At 46.0% G+C, this 27,964-nt stretch overlaps 1 protein-coding gene across 1 annotated transcript; it reads right to left on the bottom strand.

Annotated features, from left to right (window-relative positions):
- Positions 1-1,674: 1,674 nt before the first annotated feature.
- On the bottom strand, positions 1,675-27,906 carry LOC137534737 (zinc finger protein ZFP2-like). Its single transcript, XM_068256360.1, has 3 exons — positions 27,866-27,906; positions 23,031-23,529; positions 1,675-3,408 (listed from the first exon to the last, which is right to left on the bottom strand). The coding sequence occupies exons 2-3, from the start codon at positions 23,443-23,445 to the stop codon at positions 2,219-2,221; spliced, it is 1,605 nt and encodes a 534-aa protein (XP_068112461.1). The 5' UTR covers positions 23,446-23,529; positions 27,866-27,906; the 3' UTR covers positions 1,675-2,218.
- Between the last annotated feature and the right edge of the window lie 58 nt (positions 27,907-27,964).

A 27,964-nucleotide genomic window follows, 5' to 3' on the forward strand; every position in this document is an offset into this window, starting at 1 on the left:
CGCAGGCTAAATGTAAACACAAGCGGAAATAATCCGCTTTGTTTACATTTGTACGGCGCTGCTGCGCAGCAGCGCCGTAAGGCAGATCGGCGATCCCCGGCCAATCAGCGGCCGGGGATCGCCGCCATGTGACAGGGGACGTCCCGTCACTGGCTGCACAGGACGGATAGCGTCCTGTGCAGCCCTGATCTCCGGGGGGGGAGCAGGTAGGAGAGGGAGGGGGGAATTTCGCCGCGGAGGGGGGCTTTGAGCTGCCCCCCCCGCCAGCCACATGCAGGCATGAGAGATCGGACCCCCCCAGCACATCATCCCCCTAGTGGGGAAAAAAGGGGGGTGATCTGATCTCTCTGCCTGCTACATGATCTGTGCTGGGGGCTGCAGAGCCCACCCAGCACAGATCACTCAGCACAGCGCTGGTCCTTAAGGGGGGGTAAAGGGTGGGTCCTCAAGTGGTTAAAGAGAACCCGAGGTGGGTTTATAGAATATTATCTGCATACAGAGGCTGGATCTGCCTATACAGCCCAGCCTCTGTTGCTATCCCAAACCCCCCTAAGGTCCCCCTGCACTCTGCAATACCTCATAAATCACAGCCATGCTGCTGACAAACAGCTTGTCAGAGCTGGCTGTGTTTATCTCTATAGTGTCAGTCTGCTGCTCTCCCCGCCTCCTGCAGAACTCCAGTCCCCGCCTGCATCCCTTCCCTCCCTGCTGATTGGAGGGAAGGGACTGGGGGCAGGGACCGGAGCTATGCAGGAGGCGGGGGAGCAGCTGAGACTGACACTACAGATGTAAACACAGCCTCACAGCATGGCTGTGATTTATGAGGGATTGCAGAGTGCAGGGGGACCTTAGTGGGGTTTGGGATAGCAACAGAGGCTGGGCTGTATAGGCAGACCCAGCCTCTGTATGCAGATAACATTCTTTAAACACACCTCGGGTTCTCTTTAAGTGGTTAAAGTGTAACTGTCGGACATAAAATCAAATAGCAATTCTTTATTTTTATCTGGTAAACAAGTAATGAGGATGCTAACCAGGCAATCTAAAAGTTAAAATCAGTATTACTTTTCTTGTTGATCAATGATCATTCCCCAGTTTACCGGACTCTTATTTGGTACACACAAAATTTGGTACACAAAAAGGAAGTTGCAGGTAGCATGCTGGGTTGTCCCTTTTTGCTTCTCTACTTCTCCTCAGACTTTGCTAATGCAGCCTGATTGGCTGAAGCCTCTTTCCCTCCTGTTTCCCCTCCCACACCTCTGTTCCTCTCTGATTGGCCAATATTTTTCATGCCGAGACAGTGCACTTTCTATAGTGGAGGGTGGCCAATGCATACACAATCAGGTAGAGGAGAGTAAGGGAGGAAAGGACATTAGGATTGGCTTCATAAAAGCCACAGGTAAAATGCTAAGAAGCATTTTCTCTTTTTTTACTGTAGAAAAATCAAAACGCGGACAGTGCAATACATATGTTATGTAAGTAGAGCAAGTGCCGGTATTTATCTACTTATATATGTGTTTTTTTTCTGCGATAGTATAATTGACAACTCCTCTTTAAAAAGAAACAGATATGGCAGCTTTCATAGCCCTCTCACTTCAGATGTGCTTTAAAGTATTTGTCTTGCGAGGATAACCCCTCCCACTAGTGAGCACGCATTTTCAGTTTGCTTAAACGGATGGATTAAAAAAATTAACAAAGACAGGTTGCACAACAAAAAGGCACTGTATTGAAGGTACAACAAATGAAACAAAATGAATCAATTCTCTCACCAATACATAGCAGCAGTATTAGCAACGTCTCCGTAGTTCAGTTCAGATTACTAGCACAATAAAAGTGTCCTTTCTTAGATAAACATTTCCCACTTGATGAACAGGTGATCTAAGCAGATGTCCCTTGTGAAAGAAACATTTCCCACATCCTTAGTGGGAAAAAGGATACTCACGTCTTTGCCTTTTCTGGTGCGTAATTAGGTTTCCTTTGCAAGCAAAAGATTTCCCACACACTGTACAGCAAAAAGGACGCTTCCCTGTGTGTATTGTCTCATGCAGAAGAAGATGTGCCGTCTGCTGTTTTTCCCCGCAGCTATCCTCCAGTCTTCCTGCACTCCTTCCCTCCGTTCTCTCAGGCAGGTAAACGGGCACGCTAACCCCTGATTCGCACCACTGCCTCCATTCCTCCGCTGCTTGCACAACAGTCACAGAGAGCGGGGAGACACTCCCCCTCACTCCGTCATGCCTGCTTTCTCCCCCCAACGCCTGTGCCTTTTCTGGTGTGTGATAAGGTTTCCTTTGCAAGCAAAAGATTTCCCACATTCTGTACAGCAAAAAGGACGCTTCCCTGTGTGCATTGTCTCGTGCAGAAGAAGATGTGCTTTTCGAATGAAAGACTTTCCACATTCTGAACATTGGAAAGGACGCACACCACCGTGAATTCTTTGGTGTCTAACGAGATCTCCCTTCCTAAGAAAACATTTCCCACACTCTGAACAGGCATATGGACGTTCGCCTGTGTGACTTATCTGGTGCTTAAGAAGGCTTCCTTTACAAATGAAAGACTTTGTGCACTCTGTGCAGGAAAATGGTTTCTCCCCTGTATGACACTTGACATGGCTATCTAGGCTTTGCCTGTCTAAAAAAGATTTGTAACAGGTGGAACATGAAAAGGGTTTTTCCCCAGCGTGAACTCTCTGGTGCTTAACAAGGCTTGACTTTGCTCCATAAGATTTCCCACACTCAGAGCAAGTATATGGCCTCTCGCCAGTATGAACTCTCCGATGTGATATAACTTCTGGTTCTGTTCTAAATGATTTCTCACACTCAGAACAGGGAAAGGACTTCTCTCCGGTGTGAATTCTCTGGTGCATAAGAAGTTTTGACTTTGTTTTGAATGATTTCTCACACTCAGAACAAGGATAGGGCCTCTCGCTGTTGTGCACTATCTGGTGAGTGTGAAGATTTGCCTTTGTTCTGAATGATTTCTCACACTTAGTACAAGAATAAGGCCTCTCGCCGGTGTGAACTCTCTGGTGTGCAACAAGATCTGATTTCCACTTAAACCACTTCTCACACTCTGAACAAGATAATGGCGGCTTGTGTGCGTGCGTCTTCTGATGCGCAGCTAAAGCTGCTTTGGATTTACAACATTTGCTGCATTCAGGACAAATAAGTTTCCGATTGTGTCTACGTGTGGCATGATGCGGTTTGTCACAAGGAAATTCCTCCACATGAGTCTGATCTGTTGGTGTACAGGCTCCGGGGTATACATGAGTCTGATCTGTTGGTGTACAGGCTTTGTGGTATACATGATACATAACAGAAGGGGCAGTTCGTGATTTCTCATAAGACTGCTTGTGCGCCTTTTGTTTCTCTCTCGGAGGACACAGTGTAGCTTGTTTATATTCTGTGGATTCATCTAGATGGAGAAAAAAAATGACTGATACATTCACTCATGTTACAGTTGCATCTTCTGCAGTTAGGAGTCAAGTATGCTAATCTAATGTCATTAAAGTGAACCCAAGTTGAAAGTGATATGGAGGTATGTAGATCAGGTGTTTCTGACAATATCCAGGCAATTGGTGTTGTTTACATGGAAATAAATATGGCAGCCTCCATACTACTCTCACCTCAGGTTCACTGTAAAGGTAGTCTGAAGCAGATTTAAACACAAAAAAAAAAAAAACCAAATACTTACCTAAGGAGAGGGAAGCCTCTGGGTCCTATAGGGCCTTCCCGTTCTCCTCCTGGTGTCTTCTTTCTCCTGAAGGCTCCCCAGTTAGCAGTCCATGGCAACTCATTCGTGAACTACTCTCTTCCGCGTTGGGTGGCCTCGGGCTTCCGAAGACAGGCCGCTCCGTACTGCGCACGAGTGAGCGCCCTCTCTAGCAGACTCGCGCATGCGCAGTACAGAGATGTCAGTCTTCGTAAGCCCGAGTGCTTCTTCAAGATTGCTGAAGTCTCCTGCGGCGGGAGATTGAAATGTAGGAGCCTGCGGGGAAAGAGGACCCCAGGAGGAGAAAGGGAAGGCTCTATATGGCCCAGAGCCTTCCCTCTCTATCTGTATGGTTTTGTTTTTTTAAATACGTTTCAGGCTCACTTTAAGTAAAAGATCTATGCACACATGGACACTTTGCACATTATCAATAGTGATGGTCGTGTCTAGAACTCATGGAGAAGCATGTGATCAGTTTGGTCAGGTGACAGATATGTAAGTCTCTGATTTGCTAGTCATGATTGTGTACTAAAGCTGGATGTGATCACAGCAAATCAGAGCTGTGTACATCTATCAGCTGACTGAATAAATCACATGCTTCTCCATGAGTTCTCCTAGACATGACCATCACTAATTACCAAGAAAAGATATAGCCAATGCGATGCTAATAATTTTTAAAGTGATGCTGATGTATCTTCATAAATAACCAGTAACCACTGACCACACAGTGCTCTCCACACTTGGCCACCCACCATAATATTACCATAAATTACTGGCCTACCACTACCTCCTAAGTGTCAGACAGGAAGACCGCTTGCAATTTCTTCATACACTGGTGGTGCCTGGCCATCCCTCTACAGGCCAGTAACCCAGGAATAGTACAAGAGTCTGCAGCACACCCTACATAGGCAAATCCTGATTACTTTATTGGCAAGAAGTGAGGTGCAGCATCTGAGGCATTTCACAGCTATGACTAAAGACTTTGGGTTATTCACTTGATCTCCACACTTTTCTTCTAGAAGATAATTTTTTAATCTTCTGTTGGAACTAATTTTTTATCTATCTGTTATTGAAAAAATACTAAGGTCCCATTTCCACTACAGGGAGTGCAGAATTATTAGACAAGTGGTATTTTTGAGGAATAATTTTATTATTGAACAACAACCATGTTCTCAATGAACCCAAAAAACTAATTAATATCAAAGCTGAATATTTTTAAAAGTAGTTTTTAGTTTTAGCTATTTTAGGGGGATATCTGTGTGTGCAGGTGACTATTACTGTGCATAATTATTAGGCAAATTAACAAAAAACAAATATATACCCATTTCAATTATTTATTTTTTACCAGTGAAACCAATATAACATCTCAACATTCTCAAATATACATTTCTGACATTCAAAAACAAAACAAAAACAAATCAGTGACCAATATAGCCACCTTTCTTTGCAAGGACACTCAAAAGCCTGCCAGCCATGGATTCTGTCAGTGTTTTGATCTGTTCACCATCAACATTGCGTGCAGCAGCAACCACAGCCTCCCAGACACTGTTCAGAGAGGTGTACTGTTTTCCCTCCTTGTAAATCTCACATTTTATGATGGATCACAGGTTCTCAATGGGGTTCAGATCAGGTGAACAAGGAGGCCATGTCATTAGTTTTTCTTCTTTTATACCCTTTTTTGCCAGCCACGCTGTGGAGTACTTGGACGCGTGTGATGGAGCATTGATGCAGACTTCTTCCTGTGCCACTGCTTGAAGAAGGTGTCTTCCAGAAACTGGCAGTAGGACTGGGAGTTAAGCTTGACTCCATCCTCAACCCGAAAAGGCCCCACAAGCTCATCTTTGATGATACCAGCCCAAACCAGTACTCCACCTCCACCTTGCTGGCATCTGAGTCGGACTGGAGCTCTCTGCCCTTTACCAATCCAGCCATGGGCCCATCCATCTGGCCCATCAAGACTCACTCTCATTTCATCAGTCCATAAAACCTTAGAAAAATCAGTCTTGAGATATTTCTTGGCCCAGTCTTGACGTTTCAGCTTGTGTTTCTTGTTCAGTGGTGGTCGTCTTTCAGCCTTTCTTACCTTGGCCATGTCTCTGAGTATTGCACACCTTGTGCTTTTGGGTACTCCAGTGATGTTGCAGCTCTAAAATATGGCCAAACTGGTGGCAAGTGGCATCTTGGCAGCTGCACGCTTGACTTTTCTCAGTTCATGGGCAGTTATTTTGCGCCTTGGTTTTTCCAGACGCTTCTTGCGACCCTGTTGACTATTTTGAATGAAACGCTTGATTGTTCGATTATCACGCTTCAGAAGCTTTGCAATTTTAAGAGTGCTGCATCCCTCTGCAAGATATCTCACTATTTTTTACTTTTCTGAGCCTGTCAAGTCCTTCTTTTGACCCATTTTGCCAAAGGAAAGGCAGTTGCCTAATAATTATGCACATCTGATATAGGGTGTTGATGTCATTAGACCACACCCCTTCTCATTACAGAGATGCACATCACCTAATATGCTTAATTGGTAGTAGGCTTTCGAGCCTATACAGCTTGGAGTAAGACAACATGCATAAAGAGGATGATGTGGTCAAAATACTCATTTGCCTAATAATTCTGCACTCCCTGTACAGCGAATCTGCATGCGTTTTATGCATGCAGATTCGCACAAGCAATAGAAGTGGATGGGCCTGTTTCCACTTCTGCGTGATTCTGTGCGGTTTGTCGTGCAGAAAAAATCTGCACGGCAGGCCCATCAGAATTCGCACACCGCACACGGCACGAGATTAGTCGGTAATGTAACTAAATAGGAAAACCCCAAGCGTTTTAGTCTTGCAGTTTTCCCGGCGTTTCTGCATGCGTTTTCGTTTAAAAACCCATGTCAATGCCTGCCGGCATTGATATGGTTAAAAACGCATTGTGAGAACCGCGAGCGATTCCGCATGAAAATCCGCAGAGAAACGGCAACGAAAATGTAACCGCATGCGGATTCGTTGCCGCGATTTTCCCCTTAAAATCGCGCCGCACAAGTGGAAACTGGCCCTAAAAGGTAGGTGAAAAAGTACTGTCAAATTTATTCTGACTATTTTCTTGCTTGCTGGTGTTTCAAAAGCCATTTTATTACTTTGGGCCCTTTTTCACTAGCTGCATTTTTGCCAAAAACGCATGCACCTGCTGATTCTGAAGTGCAGCCTGTTTAAAATAAGAATCTTGGGTGGCCTTTTCTACTGCTGCGTTCCGATTTTTAAAAAACCACAAACGCAAGTCTGTGCGATTATGATGCGTTTTGCGTTTAAATGTAAAGTATAGGAACGCATGAAAAACGCATTAAAAAGGAATTTTGCGTTTTGTATTGATTTAACCACTAGTATCTATTTTCAAGACACTTGCCAATCAGAAAAACGGAAACCGCAAACTCATAAAAAACGCACATCAAAATTGGGAAAAACGCATGCGTTTGCAGTTGCGTTTTGCAGTGAAAAACGGCCCTAAGGCAGGGTCTCTCAAATCTGTCCATGTGACTCCCCAACAGTGCATGTTTTGCAGGCATCCTCACCTATGCAGAGGTGGGGTAATTAGTGTCTCAGCTAGGTGGATTCCATGAAGCTGAGACATTAATTACCCCACCTGTGCATAGGTGGGCTGCCTGCAAAACATGCAGCTTTGGGGAGTCACGAGGGCAGGTTTGAGAAACACTGTACTAAGGTGTTACATTTTCACCTAGGAGAAAAAGTGAATTTGCCCTTTGCATCTGAAACACGTCAGCTGCTGTATCTGTCTTCTTGGATGTGCCAATAAAGTATCTGGATTTTACCTCATCAAGGAGTTCTTCGGGCTGTAGTACTATTCCCACCACCTAAAATGTCACACATAGACACCAATAGAATATGAAAGTTACTTTTTTTTAAGGAACTCTTCGTTTATATAGATGTCACAGTTCTCCTGACCAGAATATTGCACACGGTCTCTCCACAGTCACTGATCTTTAAACAGCAGTTCCTGCAGATGATCCAGTCCTTCAAATGACAACAGTAGACTTACCATTAGAGCAAAACAAATCCAGATCACAGTGCCCTTCACCCAGAGGCTGATGGGATCACACCAGTGTAACATACTACAGGATATCCCCTTTCACCGGGCTTCTTTGTACACCATCTTAGTTACAGGACAGCAGTATGCACATAGGGATTACTCTCACTCCAATCTCTGGGTCCCCAGACTCCTCCACTTAGCTTATATCATCCTCCGTAACTTCTTACAAACTGATTGTGAAAGGTGGTGTGCTGTAGTAGTATGATCCCATCAGCCTCCCGGTGGTGAGTGTTGCGGTCTGGCTATGGACAAAGTTGCACTATGATTGATGCTTTGTTTTTTGCTTTGTGGTGGATATACACCATGCAATTTTTACTTCAGATTCTACTTTTGATCCAGAAAATGCTAAGATTGGCCCAAACATTGTACAGCCTACTGATTGCCTACAACTGATTCCAGTTCAAAATCAATCTCATTCTTGATTAATAGACTGGAAAAAAATTCATCTCAAAGGTTCTTTTCTGGTGATATCGATCAAAGTACCGGCTATTGTTCCATGTGTATGTCTTTTTGATCCATTTTCGATCGATATCCAATTGGAAAAATGAACAGACATCTGATTGGAATTTGAAAAAAACATGTGTACACTAGCTTTCTTCTATAGCTGATCTATGTCAGATCTGAATATCAATCTGATCAATTGCTCACATAGAATGAGAAGTAAAAATTGCATGGTGTGTACCCAACTTTAACTTGAGGGGCATCATTGAAACTGTTGTGATCTGGAAGACTAGATCTACCAGAGGAACTGCTGTTTAAAGTGAATCCAAGGTGAGAGTGATATGGAGGATGCCATATTTGTTTCCTTTTAAACAATACCAGTTGCCTGTCAGCTCTGCTGATCTATTTGGCTGCAGCAGTGTCTGAATAACACCAGAAACAAGCATGCAACTAATCTTGTCAGATCTGACAAATGGCAGAAACACCTGATCTGCTGCATGCTTGTTTAGGGTCTATTGCTGAAAGCATTAGAGGTAGAGGTTGAGCAGGATAGCCAGGCAACTGGTATTCCTTAACCACTTGCCGACCGCACACTCATACCGTGCGGCGGCAAAGTGGTAGCTGGAGGACCAGCGACGCACATCTGCGTCGCCAGGTGCCTCCCTAATTAATCAGGAGCGGCCGTTTCCTGTTAGATCACGGAGCGGGTCTCCGTGAATAGCCTGCGAGCCGCTGATCGCGGCTCGCAGACTAAATGTAAACACAGGAGGTAGGTCAGGTAGGAGAGGGAGGGGAGAATTTCGCTGCGGAGGGGGGCTTTGAGGTGCCCCCCCTGAAAACCTCAGGCAGGCAGGAGCGATCAGACCCCCCCTGCACATCATCCCCATAGGGGGGAAAAAAGAGGGGTGATCTGATTGCTCTGCCTGCAACCTGATCTGTGCTGGGGGCTGCAGAGCCCACCCAGCACAGATCATAAAAAACAGCGCTGGTCCTTAAGGGGAGGGGGGGGGTAAAGGCTGGGTCCTCAAGTGGTTAAAAGGTAATAAATATGGCAGCCTCCATATCACTCTCACCTTGGGTTCACTTTAAAGTACGTATGATCACAGATATGTAAATTGTTCAGCCCTTGTGGCTTTTATCCACAATTGTTCTACATGATCTACAGGGGCTAGGATTATCACATGGAGTTTTTCACTAAGAACAGTGGCATTAATGATGCACTGTTCACATTGCACATATCAGCACATTTTTATTCTATGGGATGGAGATGCACCTTCCTCAACATCAGCTGCTGAAATAGAAGCAAGATATTATACAGAAGAATATGGTGTACAGTATCTCCTCCTCATGTGTTGGTACTATGATGTTATACTGAGGAATAGAGATGGACCTTTCATATGGTGTACAGTATCTCCTCATTTGTTGGCACTATGATGTTATACTGAGGAATGGAGATGGGCCTTTCATATGGTGTACAGTATCCCCTCCTCATTTGTTGGTACTATGATGTTATACTGAGGAATGGAGATGGGCCTTTCATATGGTGTACAGTATCTCCTCATTTGTTGGTGCTATGATGTTATACTGAGGAATGGAGATGGGCCTTTCATATGGTGTACAGTATCTCCTCCTCATTTGTTGGTACTATGATGTTATACTGAGGAATGGAGATGGGCCTTTTATATGGTGTACAGTATCTCCTCCTCATTTGTTGGTACTATGATGTTATACTGAGGAATGGAGATGGGCCTTTCATATGGTGTACAGTATCTCCTCCTCATTTGTTGGGAACATGATGTTATACTGAGGAATGGAGATGGGCCTTTCATATGGTGTACAGTATCTCCTCCTCATTTGTTAGTACTATGATCTTATACTGAGGAATGGAGATGGGCCTTTCATATGGTGTACAGTATCTCCTCATTTGTTGGTGCTATGATGTTATACTGAGGAATGGAGATGGGCCTTTCAAATGGTGTACAGTATTTCCTCCTCATTTGTTGGTACTATGATGTTATATTGAGGAATGGAGATGGGCCTTTCATATGGTGTACAGTATCTCCTCCTCATTTGTTGGTGCTATGTTATACTGAGGAATGGAAATGGGCCTTTCAAATGGTGTACAGCATTTCCTCCTCATTTGTTGGTACTATGTTATACTGAGGAATGGAGATGGACCTTTCATATGGTGTACAGTATCTCCTCCTCATTTGTTAAGAACATGATGTTATACTGAGGAATGGAGATGGGCCTTTCATATGGTGTACAGCAGGGCTGCCCAATAGGTCGATCGCGATCTACCGGTAGATCGCGACCGCCTCCTTGGTAGATCGTGGCCTCTTGGCCGCGTCTCGTTAATGTTTGTTGCGGCCAGCAGCTCGTGTTTAGCTGCTGGCCGCTGGCCAATAGAATGCATGCAGGCGAGGAGAGAGGGAGGAGAGAGGCGGCGCGTCCGCTGCGTCATGGCTGGGGGCGGCGGCGGGCAGCCTGTGTAATGTGCGTGTGTAACGTGCCCGGCGCCGCCCCCAGCCATGACGTAGCGGCCGCGCCGCCTCTCTCTTCGCCGCCGCTTCTCTCCTACATCCCATTGGCCTGCCAGAGTCTCTCCTCGCCGCCTCTTCTCCTCCGCCTGCAGGTACATATACCTGGCTAACCTACACTGGGGGGCCCTATACCTGGCTAACCTACACTGGGGGGCCCTATACCTGGCTAACCTACACTGGGGGGCCCTATACCTGGCTAACCTACACTGGGGGGCCCTATACCTGGCTAACCTACACTGGGGGGCCCTATACCTGGCTAACCTACACTGAAGGGACCTATACCTGGCTAACCTACACTGGGGGGCCCTATACCTGGCTAACCTACACTGGGGGGCCCTATACCTGGCTAACCTACACTGGGGGGCCCTATACCTGGCTAACCTACACTGAAGGGACCTATACCTGGCTAACCTACACTGGGGGGCCCTATACCTGGCTAACCTACACTGGGGGCCCCTATACCTGGCTAACCTACACTGAGGGCCCCTATACCTGGCAAACCTACACTGAGGGCCCATATACCTGGCAAACCTACACTGAGGGCCCATATACCTGGCAAACCTACACTGAGGGCCCATATACCTGGCTAACCTACACTGAGGGCCCATATACCTGGCTAACCTACACTGAGGGCACGCAACCTATGCTGCAGGCACATATACCTGGCTAACCTACGCGGCGGGGGGGGGGCGTGCTTAGCATTTGAGACGTTGGTAGATCTCCTGGCCTCGGCAAATTTAAAAGTAGCTCGCGAGCCGAAAAAGTGTGGGCACCCCTGGTGTACAGTATCTCCTCCTCATTTGTTGGTGCTATGTTATACTGAGAAATGGAGATGGGCCTTTCAAATGGTGTACAATATTTCCTCCTCATTTGTTGGTACTATGATGTTATATTGAGGAATCGAGATAGAGCTTTCATATGGTGTACAGTATTTCCACCTAATTTGTTGGTGCTATGATGTTATACTGAGGAATGGAGATGGGCCTTTCAAATGGTGTACAGTATCTCCTCCTCATTTGTTAGTACTATGATGTTATACTGAGGAATCGAGATGGACCTTTCATATGGTGTACAGTGTCTCCTCCTCATTTGTTGGTACTATGATGTTATACTGAGGAATGGAGATGGGCCTTTCATATGGTGTTATTTAAAGGAAAATAGAATGGTGTGGCACTTCTCCTTTAAGAGGTATACTGCTTCCAGTTTCTGAGCGAGTTTGGTGTGGCCGAAGTGGTCAATCTGTTGCTGACAGGCTGTATGCTGCATGTGATGTTTACATAAGACGTGTGCTCCGCTCTAACAGTTGAAGGAAGGAACTTGAACATTGCATAAAAAGAAACAGGATGCGTGCATCTTCCGTCTATAGCATATACATTTATTGCCAGTGTTCAACATTCAGGTCGTACATCATCAATTTATACAGATATAGGTGTGACCAAGATTCTTCGGGGACTGTCACCCTATATATTATCACCCAACCCATCTTTCATGGGTCCAGCATACTTGAGAGTTCCACCTTATCGTTCAGGCCTAACGGGCCCAGGGCTTCAGTTTGTAGGATCAACCACGTCTCCCTTCTTAGCAGAAACCTATCCCTGTTGCCACCCCGTCTCACCTTGTCTATCCTCTCCAAGCCTGCAAATTTCAAGCCCTTGACATCCCCTTTATGTTCTTCCCTCATATGAGCAATCAAACGCGCACAACCTTTACCACTCTTAACTGATCCTAAATGCTCCCCCACTCGTTCTTTTAGAGGACGTGTGGTCTGACCGATATAGAAACGTTTGCAAGGGCAGAACAGGACGTAAACCACATACTTGGTTTGGCAAGTGATCAAATCATTAACCACCAACCACTCTTTTCCCACTTGAACCACCTTCTGAGGAATCATCCGAGGGCAGAACTTACAATGTCCACAACGGTAGTTGCCCTTTGGCATATCTCTGTTTAACCATGTGTCCCTCTTGGGAGAAACAAACTCACTTTTTGTGAGCATGTCTCCAAGGGTTGGTGCTCTTCTAAAGGCCACCCTCGGGGGACCACCCACAACCTGTTTTAGGGATTCATCTCTCTCTATCAGCGACCAATTAGTGAAGATAGCTTTTCTAACCATATTTGCCATAGGTGTATAATCAAAAGTGAAGGTCATGCGGTCCTGCGTGGACTTCGATTTATGTCTGGGGACCAAGAGATTGTGTCTAGATTGACATTTGGCCCTTACATACGCCTGCTCTAGTAATGCGGCGTCATACCCCCTAGCAGATAAACGCCTGGTAAGATCCGCTGCCTGTATTTCAAATTGTGTCTCATCTGTATTGTTTCTTCTCAATCTTAAATATTGGCCATATGGGATGGCCTTAATGACATGTTGGGGATGAAAACTTTTAGCATGAAGGAATGAATTAGTTGCTGTCGGCTTTCTGTATCCCTCACAACACAACACATCGTTCCTGACCATAATTCGCAGGTCAAGGAACGTCACCGCTGTATCACTCTTCTCAGCGGTGAATTCCATGTTAATTGTGTTGTTATTAATATATTGTAGGAAGCCGTCAAACTGTTCGTCCGTCCCAGACCACACCACCAGGACGTCGTCCACGTATCTCGACCATTGTCTGATGTGCCCGCGGAATGGGTTTTTGTCCGAGAGCACAGCAGACTCCTCCCACGCCCCCAGGAAGAGGTTCGCGAAGGAGCATGCCACAGGGGTCCCCATGGCCGTACCCGCTATCTGATGGTACCAATGTCCATCAAACAGAAAGGCGTTGTGTCTCAACACAAAGCCTAGGCATTCACAGACAAAGTCGATGTACTCATCGTCTCTGTTCGTGCGAGTCAGAAATAGTCTGACGGCCTTAATCCCCAATTCTTGGGGGATACGGCTGTACAGACTGACCACATCAATGGTGGCCAGTCTGTCCCCGGGGACCCACGTGGCATGCTCCACCATCTGCAGAACCTCCAACGTATCCCTCAGATATGAGGGCACCCCCTTAAGGAGGGGGCGCAGGAGATGGTCGAGATACCTGGACAGCCTCTCCGTGAGAGACCCACAGCCAGAGACAATGTGACGTCCCGGCGGCGCGGTCACAGACTTGTGCATTTTGGGTATATGGTACCATACCGGGCGGCGAGGATAGAGAGGAAGTAAATCACACGCCAATTTTTGCGAAAGATAACCCCGCTCTGCGCCCCTGCGAAGCAGAGAACGCAGTTGAGTTTGATACTTAAGGGTTGGATCTCCTTGGAGAGGACAATAGGTGGATGTGTCGCTCAGTTGCCTCTCGGCTTCATTCTTATACTGAGTTGCTGACATAATAACCAAGTTCCCACCCTTGTCCGCTCCCCTTATCACCAACTCCTCATTTTGTCTCAACCACCTAAGGGCCTTTCTCTCCGCGCCGTCCAGATTGGGCACCATAGCTTGGTATATCTCAGCCTTTATGTCCTTCATAACTTTGTCGAAAAAATGATCTATACTTGATCCCGGGGTAACTGGGAATGGTTGTATAGACTTACAGGCTCTAAAATCACTATTACTACCCAGACTAAGTGTCTCTGGCCCCCCAAAGTCTGTCCAGTCATGCCGGCCTCCTTCCACCCATAGTTCCTCCACTATCTGTCTAAGCTCCTCATCCGTGGGGTCCCACTGAACCAACGGGCTGAACCCCAAGGTATCAGTACCATTCCCCTGTCATTTGAGGAGGCTGGGCTGAAAGCAAGAGTTGAGAGAACCCCTCTACTGGTCCACTGGTAGCTTCGGGTAAAGACCCTTGCAAGCCAGTGTTAAGACCTGTTGTCACTGGTGTTTAATTCTGATCAACATCCGTCCGGGTGGGCTCTTTTTTAAATCTCTGACAGATCACGATCTTCCTCGTGGACTTATAAAGATCTATCATGAAGGCGACTATATCGAAGTTCCTTGTTGGACAAAAATTCAAGCCTTTAGACAGGAGGGAGAGACATGCTGATGGAATCTCTATCCCAGAAATGTTCATGACTGGTGGACCATCCGTGACTACATTCCCTTCCGTTTCTTGCTGTTGGGCTTCGTGTTCCCTCTCCCTTCCCAATGTACGGTCTTGGACCTTATTTCTGTGTCTACGTCCTCGTCTGGCTCTACGTCTAAAGGGCCAGACTCTCCTTTAATTACTGCTTCGGCCCCTTGATTATTTTCTTCTTTGTTACTCCCACCTTTTGGACCCTTTAAAGGTTGTTTCTTCTGTGGTCTCCTCTTGGGTTGGGTGATAATATATAGGGTGACAGTCCCTGAAGAATCTTGGTCACACCTATATCTGTATAAATTGATGATGTACGAATTGATGATGTTAGGTGTGAGCATCTCGCTAGGGAACATTATGAGCTCTCTTGTGTAACGATTGTGGAACTTTCCCCGTGATCAGCGCACAACGTGTGCGCTGACACGGCGGAAATCCTCCACAAGCGTATAATTTGCAGGAACCCAGCAAAAGGTGCTACGCACCCGTAGAGGGAAAATTCCTGTCGGCAGATGGCGCTGGGGAGTGCAGAGGAACCAATCCTCTGTACCTCCACAAATGCCAGACAGGAATTGTACAAAACGCAGAACGCAATCGCAAGAGAGGCGATTGCGAATGAGAATGAGCAAAGGGACAGGTTGTATGTGTGTGTGCCAATCCAGTCGCCACCCCGCAACCGCACACACACAACAGCAGATATGAAATAGGAACGCGATCGCGAGAGGTGCGATCGCCAGACAAGACACAAGGCAGAGCAGAAGAGAATACGAGGGTAGCAAAGGCACAGCAAATACAATAAGGAGATACGGAAAATAACAACCGCTAGCTAACCGCGAACACCGCACTCATTCGCAACAGTGCACGCGGTTATGCGCGATCTCCACGTGATAAGCACAATAGAGACAAGCACGCCTAACTAACCATAAACAGACAAACATGAAACAGGGGACGCGAGCGCTTGCTTAACAGTTACCTCACCGAGCCTGTAGCAAGTGCAGCGGACAAGACAGACACACGAAAAACAAGAACTAGGCAGGAAGGATCCACCGCTCTTCCGCCAGAGCAAGTGTGATCCAAGCAGGAACACAGATCAGAAAGATCCACAGCCGCTAACGCTAGCGGCTAGTGCGATCTCAGCAAGACAGAACGATTCGCTATCAACCGCCGCTGGTGACAGCGCAATCGCGACCGACAAGACAGAACAGAAGGATCCCCAGCGCTCGCACAAAGTAGCTAGCGCGATCCCAGGAGACAGAACAGAAGGATCCCCAGCGCTAGCACAAAGTAGCTAGCGCGATCCCAGAAGACAGAACAGAAGAGATAGCTGGTAGCAACCGCTGCACCAGCTATACTCCAAGAACATAGATCAGAACCATTTCCTGTCAACCACCATAGGGACAGGACAATGGCAAACAGGCAAGACAAGACAGAACAGGCAATACAGATAATACAATCCTAACAGCACTAGGGAAATCTGCCTAGCGCAGACTTAGGAATTACTCTAAGCTGATGTTCAAACAGAGAGCAAGGCTGACACCCCACCAGGAGTGTTACATAGGACGAAATCCTTATGAATAGCGAAGCATTGTGGGAAAGACATAGTACTTATAGTACACGCCTCCAATGACTGTGGCCAGGCAATTTGCATGACAACATATGCAAATTCCTCTGCAAGCACAAGCTGCAAAACTGACAGAAGCTGTTCTTTCCAGAGTCCTGCAGCATGCAAACCTACACAATGGTCAAAAGGCTGGCTGCCTGCACAGGCAGCTGAGCAAATCATCACAGTACCCCCCCCTCCAGGGTCGAATTCCAGACGACCCTCAAAACTGCTATTAGCAACAGACTCAAACTGAAGACTCATGAAGGTCGGGGCAGCCCGACAAGGTCCAATTCCAGAGTCAGTCCACCCGAAACCGACCTCATCGGAAACAGAAGCCACCGAAACATGCCCATCAGTACTACCAGTCTCAGTATAACACCCATCAGGACTGTGACCGCCAGAGAAGAAGCCATCGACACCCTCCAGACAATACCCACCACCTTCCAAGGAGCGTCCGAAAATACCAAACCTGCCACAATACCTGTTCGAAGTGTCCCTTACAACACAAAAGCCATCGTTGATCTTATCCAGGGGACCAAGCAAAATTTCTCCCGGAATCTCCCAGAACCTTTTGAAGCTCCACAGAGATCCCAAGAGGGCAGAACAATCACCAGGCTCACATGGAGAATTACCAAGAACCCCCATGGAACCAATGACAATTCCGGATTCAGAATTACGAGGACACCCATCAAGATCAAGACTTTCAGGGACCACTTCTGGGCATGCAAGCAGGCAGGCTAAATCAGAACATGTCTCCACCGAGGAAGCATCTGAGTATGCTGGTAACCGAGGCACACTTGGGCTTTCTGGGTCACAGAGCACACTGGGGTACACCAGCACAGGAGAAACCTCAGGACATGTCGGGGAACTGCCAACCTCAGAGTCCGGCATGAGGAAACCAAAACCAGGACCGGGCAGAGAATCATCACGAGCATTGGTCTCAAGCACTGGACTTTCAAAAGAAGACTCGGATTCAAATTCGGAAATTTCTGTGACTGCAATATCATCATTGACTACACATGACTGAAGCTCCACCAGAGCTGAAAAGGTAGCCAGCAAGGCAGCAATGCCTACGGAAGAGGGCAACACCTCAGAAAGACTTGGGGGACAGGAGACATCTCCTACAAGTTCTGCACCCTTTGGGAGGAACTCGGAGACCTCCAGAACATCAAACAAGACCTCAGGAACATCATTTTTCAAGTTTTCTAGGAAGGATTCTGAACTATCCATGTTACAGGGCAAAACTGGAACTTTATTTTGTGGACAGGGCAGATGTCCCAGGAATGGTTCCACCATAACCTGAGACTGGATCTCATCATCATGAGGGGAATGTACAGGTATATTTACTGGAACACACACTGACTCCCTAACTTCATTCTCACTGTACCCAGAATTCTGTGTGGCAGTCAAACTAGCTTTTAACTCCAAAACTGCAGAAAAACAAGTAAAAATAGCAGCAATACCTAGACGAGCCTCTAGGGGCAGGGCAGGAGATATTGTACAAGGCAATGTTGACTCATCCAGAGTACAGGGTGGAGAGTCAAAACTTCCCTCAGAGCAAGAAAGGGACTCACAAATGTCAGTGTGATTGGACATCATATTGTTATTCATGGTACAGGGCAGGTTCAGAGAAAGCGTCTCTGAATAAGGCAAATAGGGTTCAGCATCAGATTCGCAAAACCGAAGCGCTGTCTCACTCTTAGATTCGGCTAACAAAGTCGAATCCGAGGAATCAGAACGCAAAACCTGCGAATCAAAATTCACTTTAGGTTGTGAAACTGACGCTTCTATAGCGCAAACCTCCGCGATCTCCGGAGCAGACTGCAAGGCATCTAGGACCGAAACGCTGGAGCAACTGTCCCCAGGCAACGGGCCCTTACAGGTGTGAACAGGGTGAGACAGAGACTTATCTGCAGAAGAAATAGTGACATCAACAGGACAAACTTTATTAGGCATAATAATTTTACTTTTGACGCTGCATGGTCGAGAAATTTTCCCCATAGCAGGGTCACAGACGGAAGATCTCAAAGATCTGTTTCTAAATGACAAAGGATCCCACACATCCTTGAGGAAACCGGCAGACTCATGCCGATCACAATCTGCAGGAACATCCGAGAAACAGGCATCAGATCGCACAGATTAAACTGCACACTGTCAGGAGCGAATCCTTCAGGATTCGCACAGGAATCAACCACAGCGGCACACTCATTCATTTCAGATTGCACAAAGTCAAGACTCACATGCTTTACCCCAGAAAGGCAGGAACAATCATCCGACAACGATGTCTCTTTATTGGAATCAATTGGTTGGTGTGTGTGCAACTCATCCAAAATCGTTTGCCATACATAGATCACCAGATCCACATCATCCTTGTCACATTCATCGGAATCAATCAGCAGGTACATTGAATCGAGACAAGCATTCAAGACATTTTCGCTTTTTGCGATGTAAAAATCGCAAAAGGCTTTCCAATCAAAATCGAATTCCTCCAGCAAGGCCCCAACATCCCAGGAAGCAAATGGGGGTTCAAACAGGCCAGTATCCAGATAATCTCCATAGGGTTGGAGTTCAGGAACAAGAACAGATTTTTTAACTGCTTTAATGTAGTGTGCGATCCTACCTATAGCAGGATCCACATAAGCTTTGGATTGGGGCAAAAAAGCCGGAGACGGAACAACATCATTACAAACATCAATAGGGAGTGTTTTATTCCGATGCTTGCGTTTTTTAGTTTTTCTCTTTTTCGCCACTTTGCATGTCTGCTGTTTAAAACCTGAAGTGGCAACAGACACATTGAACTGATTGTCATACTGAAAAGTTTTGCATGGAAGGGAAAGATCAGCTGACTTATCAGCAGCTACACACTCAATCAGAGCAGGTGGTAAGCCAGGCAGTTTAAACCAGTGAGAGAATATCTCTGCAAGCAACTGATACAGATTACCATTCCAAGAATTGATTTTTAACAGATTATAAGCCCAGGTGAACAGATCGTCTTTTAAGAGCACATAGGCAAACAGAAGAGCCGACGTGGACGGATCAGAAATCTGAAAGGTGGGATTCAGACAAAACCTCACACATTCAGAAAGAAATTCCGCCTTGGTCTCTGAATTAAGCCTTTTAAAGCTCTTAAAGACACAGGACCCAAACTCTACAAAATCGTACAAATCGGAATTTCCGTCTACACTGGGGTTTTGGGTTGGGCTGTTCATACTGTAACGATTGTGGAACTTTCCCCGTGATCAGCGCACAACGTGTGCGCTGACACGGCGGAAATCCTCCACAAGCGTATAATTTGCAGGAACCCAGCAAAAGGTGCTACGCACCCGTAGAGGGAAAATTCCTGTCGGCAGATGGCGCTGGGGAGTGCAGAGGAACCAATCCTCTGTACCTCCACAAATGCCAGACAGGAATTGTACAAAACGCAGAACGCAATCGCAAGAGAGGCGATTGCGAATGAGAATGAGCAAAGGGACAGGTTGTATGTGTGTGTGCCAATCCAGTCGCCACCCCGCAACCGCACACACACAACAGCAGATATGAAATAGGAACGCGATCGCGAGAGGTGCGATCGCCAGACAAGACACAAGGCAGAGCAGAAGAGAATACGAGGGTAGCAAAGGCACAGCAAATACAATAAGGAGATACGGAAAATAACAACCGCTAGCTAACCGCGAACACCGCACTCATTCGCAACAGTGCACGCGGTTATGCGCGATCTCCACGTGATAAGCACAATAGAGACAAGCACGCCTAACTAACCATAAACAGACAAACATGAAACAGGGGACGCGAGCGCTTGCTTAACAGTTACCTCACCGAGCCTGTAGCAAGTGCAGCGGACAAAACAGACACACGAAAAACAAGAACTAGGCAGGAAGGATCCACCGCTCTTCCGCCAGAGCAAGTGTGATCCAAGCAGGAACACAGATCAGAAAGATCCACAGCCGCTAACGCTAGCGGCTAGTGCGATCTCAGCAAGACAGAACAATTCGCTATCAACCGCCGCTGGTGACAGCGCAATCGCGACCGACAAGACAGAACAGAAGGATCCCCAGCGCTCGCACAAAGTAGCTAGCGCGATCCCAGGAGACAGAACAGAAGGATCCCCAGCGCTAGCACAAAGTAGCTAGCGCGATCCCAGAAGACAGAACAGAAGAGATAGCTGGTAGCAACCGCTGCACCAGCTATACTCCAAGAACATAGATCAGAACCATTTCCTGTCAACCACCATAGGGACAGGACAATGGCAAACAGGCAAGACAAGACAGAACAGGCAATACAGATAATACAATCCTAACAGCACTAGGGAAATCTGCCTAGCGCAGACTTAGGAATTACTCTAAGCTGATGTTCAAACAGAGAGCAAGGCTGACACCCCACCAGGAGTGTTACATAGGACGAAATCCTTATGAACAGCGAAGCATTGTGGGAAAGACATAGTACTTATAGTACACGCCTCCAATGACTGTGGCCAGGCAATTTGCATGACAACATATGCAAATTCCTCTGCAAGCACAAGCTGCAAAACTGACAGAAGCTGTTCTTTCCAGAGTCCTGCAGCATGCAAACCTACACAATGGTCAAAAGGCTGGCTGCCTGCACAGGCAGCTGAGCAAATCATCACATCTTGGAATTAACATCTCGTTATCTGATAATTTTAGACTAAGGAGGATGTATATGTATGTTTCAAGGTGTTGAAATTTATTATTAGGTCCCTTCCTTGTCCCATGCTATTTCCCCCTCTTCCCCCCCCCCCTTCCCCCCTCTTTTTTGCTTGTTTGGAACTAATTGCTCCACAAGTTTGAGTGACAACTCAGAGATATATTGAATGAATTTACGAAGTTTTTGCTCCCCAGTCCCAGTACAAATTTTAATGGTGTGTCACTTATGCACAATCACTAATTTTATTATTCCCCAGTGGGCGAGCTGGGGACGCTCATTTTTGGGTTACTAAAATATATGTGATGCCTAAAAAATAGGGCGCCAGATAGGGAATAAAGTACATATACCTTTTTCTTCTATATTTTAGTTGGCGCACTCTACTGGCAAATTATTGCCATGCATGTGGACTCCCCAGCGATATGACATAAATATGCATGTGCTGAGGTTGAGCCGCTTGGGATGCGCGATATAGTACATATAGCCATGCGACCAATTTTCAGCATGGATTGATCCCCGCCGGGCACCGTTCGCATCACGTAGCGTCCCCCGCCTGTTCCCATTGGTGGAATTCAGAGCTCCAATCAGGGCCGGCGCTGTGACGCCATAGTGGAGGCGGACCCTCCCGTATGTATACAGTGGCCGAACAGCGCCGGCCTGTAGTGGAACACGGCGTGACCAAGCATCCAGGAGGACGCGAAACGGCCGTCGCCAGGCCCACATCTGTCCCGCACTCCCACCTCCCATGCTGACAGGCTAGTATCAGGAACTGTAAGGTACCACATCTTTAATATTAACAAGTTGTTTATGCAACGATGGAATGATGCTATGCACAGAATTCACCTGAATGTTGAACACTGGCAATAAATGTATATGCTATAGACGGAAGATGCACGCATCCTGTTTCTTTTTATGCACCTTTCATATGGTGTACAGTTCTCCTCCTCATTTGTTGGTGCAATTATGCTATACTGAGGACTGGAGATGGGCCTTTCATATGGTGTACAGTATCTCCTCCTCATGTGTTGGTACTATGATGTTATACTGAGGAATAGAGATGGACCTTTCATATGGTGTACAGTATCTCCTCCTCATTTGTTGGGAACATGATGTTATACTGAGGAATGGAGATGGGCCTTTCATATGGTGTACAGTATCTCCTCCTCATTTGTTGGTGCTATGTTATACTGAGGAATGGAGATGGGCCTTTCAAATGGTGTACAGTATTTCCTCTTCATTTGTTGGCACTATGATGTTATACTGAAGAATGGAGATGGGCCTTTCATATGGTGTACAGTATTTCCACCTAATTTGTTGGTGCTATGATGTTATACTTAGGAATGGAGATGGGCCTTTCAAATGGTGTACAGTATCTCCTCCTCATTTGTTAGTACTATGATGTTATACTGAGGAATCGAGATGGACCTTTCATATGGTGTACAGTGTCTCCTCCTCATTTGTTGGTACTATGATGTTATACTGAGGAATGGAGATGGGCCTTTCATATGGTGTACAGTTCTCCTCCTCATTTGTTGGTGCAATTATGCTATACTGAGGACTGGAGATGGGCCTTTCATATGGTGTACAGTATCTCCTCCTCATTTGTTGGTTCTATGATGTTATACTGAGGAATGGAGATGAACCTTTCATATGGTGTACAGTATCTCCTCCTCATTTGTTGGTGCAATTATGCTATACTGAGGAATGGAGATGGGCCTTTCATATGGTGTACAGTATCTCCTACTCATTTGTTGGTTCTATGATGTTATACTGAAAAATGGAGATGAGCCTTTCATATGGTGTACAGAATCCCCTCCTCATTTGTTGGCACTATGATGTTATACTGAGGAATGGAGATGGACCTTTCATATGATGTACAGTGTCCCTCCACCACACACACACATACATACACTTCAGTTAGGCTTTAGTTTTAAGTTTTTAAATGGAGAAAATACATTGTCATATTCATTTTGTAGGATGTACAGTATATCTTACCCATGCTGGTATGTTCATAAATTTCCTCCTGTTTAACTGTCACCATTAGTATGTCATCTACCATAGGCTGTTGATCACTCCTCACACATGTTTCTTCTTCTTCTTCCTTTTTAATTGATCTCATAATTTCACCCTTCCCTGTAGGCTGCTGATCATCAGTCACATCCAACTCTTCTTCTTTAACTACCACACTTATTACACCATCAGCAATGAAATGCTGGTTGCCCTTCAAATTAGTCTCATCTCTTTCTTCTGGAGTCATCATCATCATTTCACCAGTCTCTGTTGGCTGTTGGTCACCTCTCACAAATGTCTCTTCTTCCTTTCTAATTGCCTCCATCATGCCACTCTCCTCCATAGATTGCTGATCACACCTCATATACAGCTTTTCTTCTTCCTTTTTGATAGTCTTCATCGTGTCGACCTCGTCTGTAGACTGCTAGTCCCATCTCACATACATGCTTTCTTCCAAAACTTTCATATGCCTCCGTTTTTCAACCTAAACCCACAAAAAATAATACAGATATAAAATATTTTGGTCTCCCTCAGTTAATACCTGCCTCCTGCAGGCATTAAATACTAGTTTTAACTTAACCTCTTACCGACTGCCTAACGCAGGACAGAGGTGGTGGAGAGGCTCTGTTGTTCCTCCACGACACCATATGGCGTCCCCATCAGTAAATACAGCAGGCCCCAGTGATCAGCCTGCCAGCCAGCGATTGGTGCTGGCAGGCCGTTTCTTTTTATTTTTTAGTGCAAATGTATTTATATAGCGCTGACATCTTATGCAGGGCTGAGTATAGCCTTATCACTTAACTGTCCATACCATAGGCATATGTCTATGTATGTATTGTGTAGTTTATGTATCGTAGTCTAGGGCCAATTTAGAGGAAAGCCAATTAACTTATCTGTATATGTTTTTTTTTTTTTTTGCTCTTTTCTTTTTAATATAATAAAAACTACAAATAGCAGCAGCAATCCAATAACACCAAAAAGAAAACTATTTGTGAGAAGAAAAGGAGGTAACATTTATTTGGGTGCTAAGTTGTATAACTGAGCAATAAATCATTAAAGTTGTGAAGCTCTGAATTGTAAAAAATAGCCTGGTTACTAGAGGGACATAATATCTGGTATATTATCTAATATATCTGGTTGTCAAGTGGTTAAAGGAAACCCGAAGTAAGAGGGATATGGAGGCTGCCATATTTATTTACATTTAAACAATACCAGTCGCCTGGCAGCCTTGCTGATTCTGTGTCTCTAATACTTTCAGCCATAGACCCTGAACAAGCATGCAGCAGATGAGGTACTCTGACTCTAGTTTTACTGGATTAACCATATTCTTGTTCCAGGGTTTTGAAACCACCAGATGCCAGAAAATCAACAAGGCTGCCAGGTAATTGGAATTGTTTATAATGAAATAAATATGGAAGCCTCCATAGCCCCCTCACCTCAGGTGCCCTGATTTTTCTCGAAAAAATGGGATAATCGAATCGAATGAAAGTTGAAAATATTTTTTCTTTCGATCAAGAAATTCGAACGATCATTTAGATCGAATAAAAGGGATAATCGAACGTTTTTATTGTACCATGTATGGCCACCATTAGAATAGAAAGAGGTCAGTTTTTGAACATAGATTGATGTTTCTAAGGCTCATACACACATGCAACTTTTCCACCCAACAATCGTCCAAACTTGGTCTATTGGACGATAGTTGGGCGTGTAAATGTGTGACAAACGACTAGACGAGAGACTGACAACAGGTGGTTTGCCCGATCCAACAGGCGGTTCGACTCACACGACTGCTTGCTATCGTGCAGTTTGCCGCGTGTGTACAAGACGTTTGAATGCCGCCATATTGTGAAGTCCGTCATTCGCTTGCGTGAACAATATGCAAGTGAATTGGTTGTTCAGTTGGTTGGTGCGTTGGTGCGTGGAAAATACATGTCGTTGGGTTTATTGTGTGGAAAAGTTGCATGTGTGTACGAGCCTTAGCATTCTATCCTGATAAGCAGACCCTGCAAGGTCTAAAAACTTTGGTTGTCTCTAATCTTTGCAAACAATAGTGCACATAACAGGCTGGGGCCTGAAACCAGCATATAGCACAATAGGGCAGCGCAGGCAAGTCCTGGAGCTGCCACCACCAGGAACTCGCCCCCAACTCTCCTTCAACTTACCAAACACAAAAGGAATTGCTCACTCCCAGACAGCACTCTGCCACAGATTAAAAAAAAACAGTAAAAACTTAAAAAGTAGATTTAAATATAAAATAAAACTTTGGAATATCTTAAAAAGTCATTTTTAGGAGGAGGAGGATAGATACAATGGTTAATTTCATTAATTCATTTTCACCTCGGGTGTCCTTTAACCTCCTGAGCGTTATGCTGCTCAGGAGGTTTTGTTACTTTTTGCCCGGAAAGTAAAATAATAGTCTCAAATGACTGTAAACCCTTTAGCTAGCACTAGGCTAGCTAGTAAAGGTGTCCGGCACCCCCTGATCCCTGCCGCTCCCCCGTTTATACATTACCCAGCCTGGATCCAGCGATCGGCGCAGCCTCCCCGGACAGCTCCGGTCTTCACTTTGGGGAGGATCGCACATGACGTCATGTGCAAACCCGATCCTCCCCATAGAGCTGTGCAGGGAGGCTGCGCGATCGCTGGATCGGGGGGGGGGGGGGGGGGAGGAGGAGGGTAATGTATTAACGGAGGGGATTGCAGGGAGCGGCGGGTGCCCGTCACTTGTACTAGCTAGCCTAGTGCTAGCTAAATGGTTTACAGTCATTTGGGTCTATTATTGTATTATGGGGGAGTCCTGGGGCCACAGACCGGTATGCCCAACACAGTGTCGGGCATACCGCTAAGGAGGTTAAAGCAAATCTGAAGTGGGGAAATCCACTTCAGGTTGGATACATAACTATGTAGAGGGAAATTTCTGGATACCATAGAGCCTTCTCCATCCGTGGTCCGACCCATCGTTCCTGCGCCGCCCGATTGAAGTCACTCGTCCTGCTAGTTCTCCTACACTCCTCAGGCAGCCTTCGGAACGTCTCACGTCCCCAAGTACAGATGTGCTGGTCTTCAGAAGTCCTCAGGGACACAAATGGTTCCGAGGCTGCTCAAGGAGTGCCAAAGAGCTATTCCTGCTAGCGGGTCGAAATAACTTCAACGGGGATGGCAGAGGAACGATGGGATGGACCGAGGATCGGGATGGATCTATGGTGTCCAGAGCCTTCCCTCTACTTAAAGGACACCTGAAGTGAGGGGGATATGGAGGCTGCCATATTTGTTTCATTTTAAGCAAAACCAGTTGCCTGGCTATTCTGCATGCAGCAGATCAGATGTTTCTGACATTATCGTCAGATTAGCTGCTTGCTGGTTTCATGTCTATATTAAGACACTAATGCAGCCAAAAGGATCAACGACAGCCAGGTAACTGGTATTGTTTAAAAGGAAATAAATATGGCAGCCTCCACATCTGTCTCGCTTCAGGTTCCCTTTAAGTATGTATAAAACCTGTAGTGAGATTGATCACTTTAGAATCCCTTTAAGGTGCCTGCTAATGACACAATCTTTACAACACATAATACCCATTCAAAAGTATATTCACTCTTCTGCTACAATTGAACAACAAAAAGGGGATATTTTTAGTGGGCATCATCAGAGTGAAAAGGGGAGTTTTGAGGGCCTTCTTGAAGATGTTGAAGGAGGGGGCTGCCCTAATGGGTGGAGGTAGGGAGTTCCATAGTGTTGGAGCAGCTCTTGAGAAGTCCTGGAGGCGTGCATGGGACTGGGTGATGCGGGGGGCGGTCAGGCGAAGTTCATTGGAAGAGCGGGGCTAGGTGTGTACCTCTGAGTAAGATCGGAAATGTAGGTTGGACAGGTTTTGTGGATAGATTTGTAGGTCAGACACAGGATCTTGAATCTGATTCTGGACTGGATAGGAAGCCAGTGGAGGGATTCAAGGAAAGGATGCGCCATGGTGGAGCGATGGGAGAAGTGGATAATTCTGGCTGCCGCAATTATGATGGACTGCAGTGGGGCTATTCGGGTCATAGGGAGACCAGACAGAAGGGCATTGCAGTAGTCAAGGAGGGAAATTATGAGGTCATGGGTGAGGAGTTTGGTGGTGGCAGAGGTCAGGAAAAAGTGAATCTTACAGATGTTACGAAGGTGGAAGTTGCAGGACTTTGTGAGGTTTTGGATGTGGGGAGTGAAGGAGAGTGCGGAGTCCAGGCTGACACCCAGACAGCGGGCTTGAGAGGTAGGACGAATTGTAGTATAGTTAACAGTGACATGCACATCTGGGAGGTTCATGGATGGCCGGGGTGGAAAGATCATAAATGCCGCTTTGTCTAGATTTAGTTTCAATAAGTTATATTGAATAAGGATGTGGGAGCTGCTCATACTTTGGATGAGCTGCACTACAGACATGTTACCCTATCATGCACCATAATCATTATGCACTGCTTTCACACTACTATCTCACAGCTCCCAAGATTATGACTTGGTATTTACATTTTCACTGCAACTCCCCCCAACCCCCACTCACTCTTCTCCTCCATTGCACACTTTTTACAGCTCCCTTTCCCATTCATTGGCTTACTGTGAACCACAACACATATTTGCCAGTGAGCATAACTGTGAGGTCATTAGAGTGTAAGCTCCTCTGATGCAGAAACTGATATGCATGGATCATTGATCTCTGTACAGAGGTGTGGACCATAATGAGCGTTATTCAGATGAACTTCAGGCAACAAGGGAAAGCATTACAGTATATTCAATGTGAATATATTTGTTTTACATAGCGTGTTAAATATAACACAATCTCTCATTACCTTTCCTATTGCCAGTTCCAGCTCCTCTCTCTGCCTCTTCCCACTTTACTGATAAGCCTTCCTGTCTGTGCGTTCCACTTAGTATGGGTGAGATCACCA

The sequence above is a fragment of the Hyperolius riggenbachi genome, chromosome 10 (genome assembly GCF_040937935.1).
Source record: "Hyperolius riggenbachi isolate aHypRig1 chromosome 10, aHypRig1.pri, whole genome shotgun sequence".
Classification (NCBI taxonomy): domain Eukaryota; kingdom Metazoa; phylum Chordata; class Amphibia; order Anura; family Hyperoliidae; genus Hyperolius; species Hyperolius riggenbachi.

What these genes read in the sequence shown, in the direction of transcription:
- LOC137534737 (XM_068256360.1), bottom strand. Translation starts at nt 23,445, where the DNA reads ATGAAGACTATCAAAAAGGAAGAAGAAAAGCTGTATATGAGGTGTGAT. An exon ending in TTATGAACATACCAGCATGG is followed by an intron (nt 3,409 to 23,030) that starts GTAAGATATACT and finishes TTCTCCATCTAG; the next exon opens with ATGAATCCACAGAATATAAA.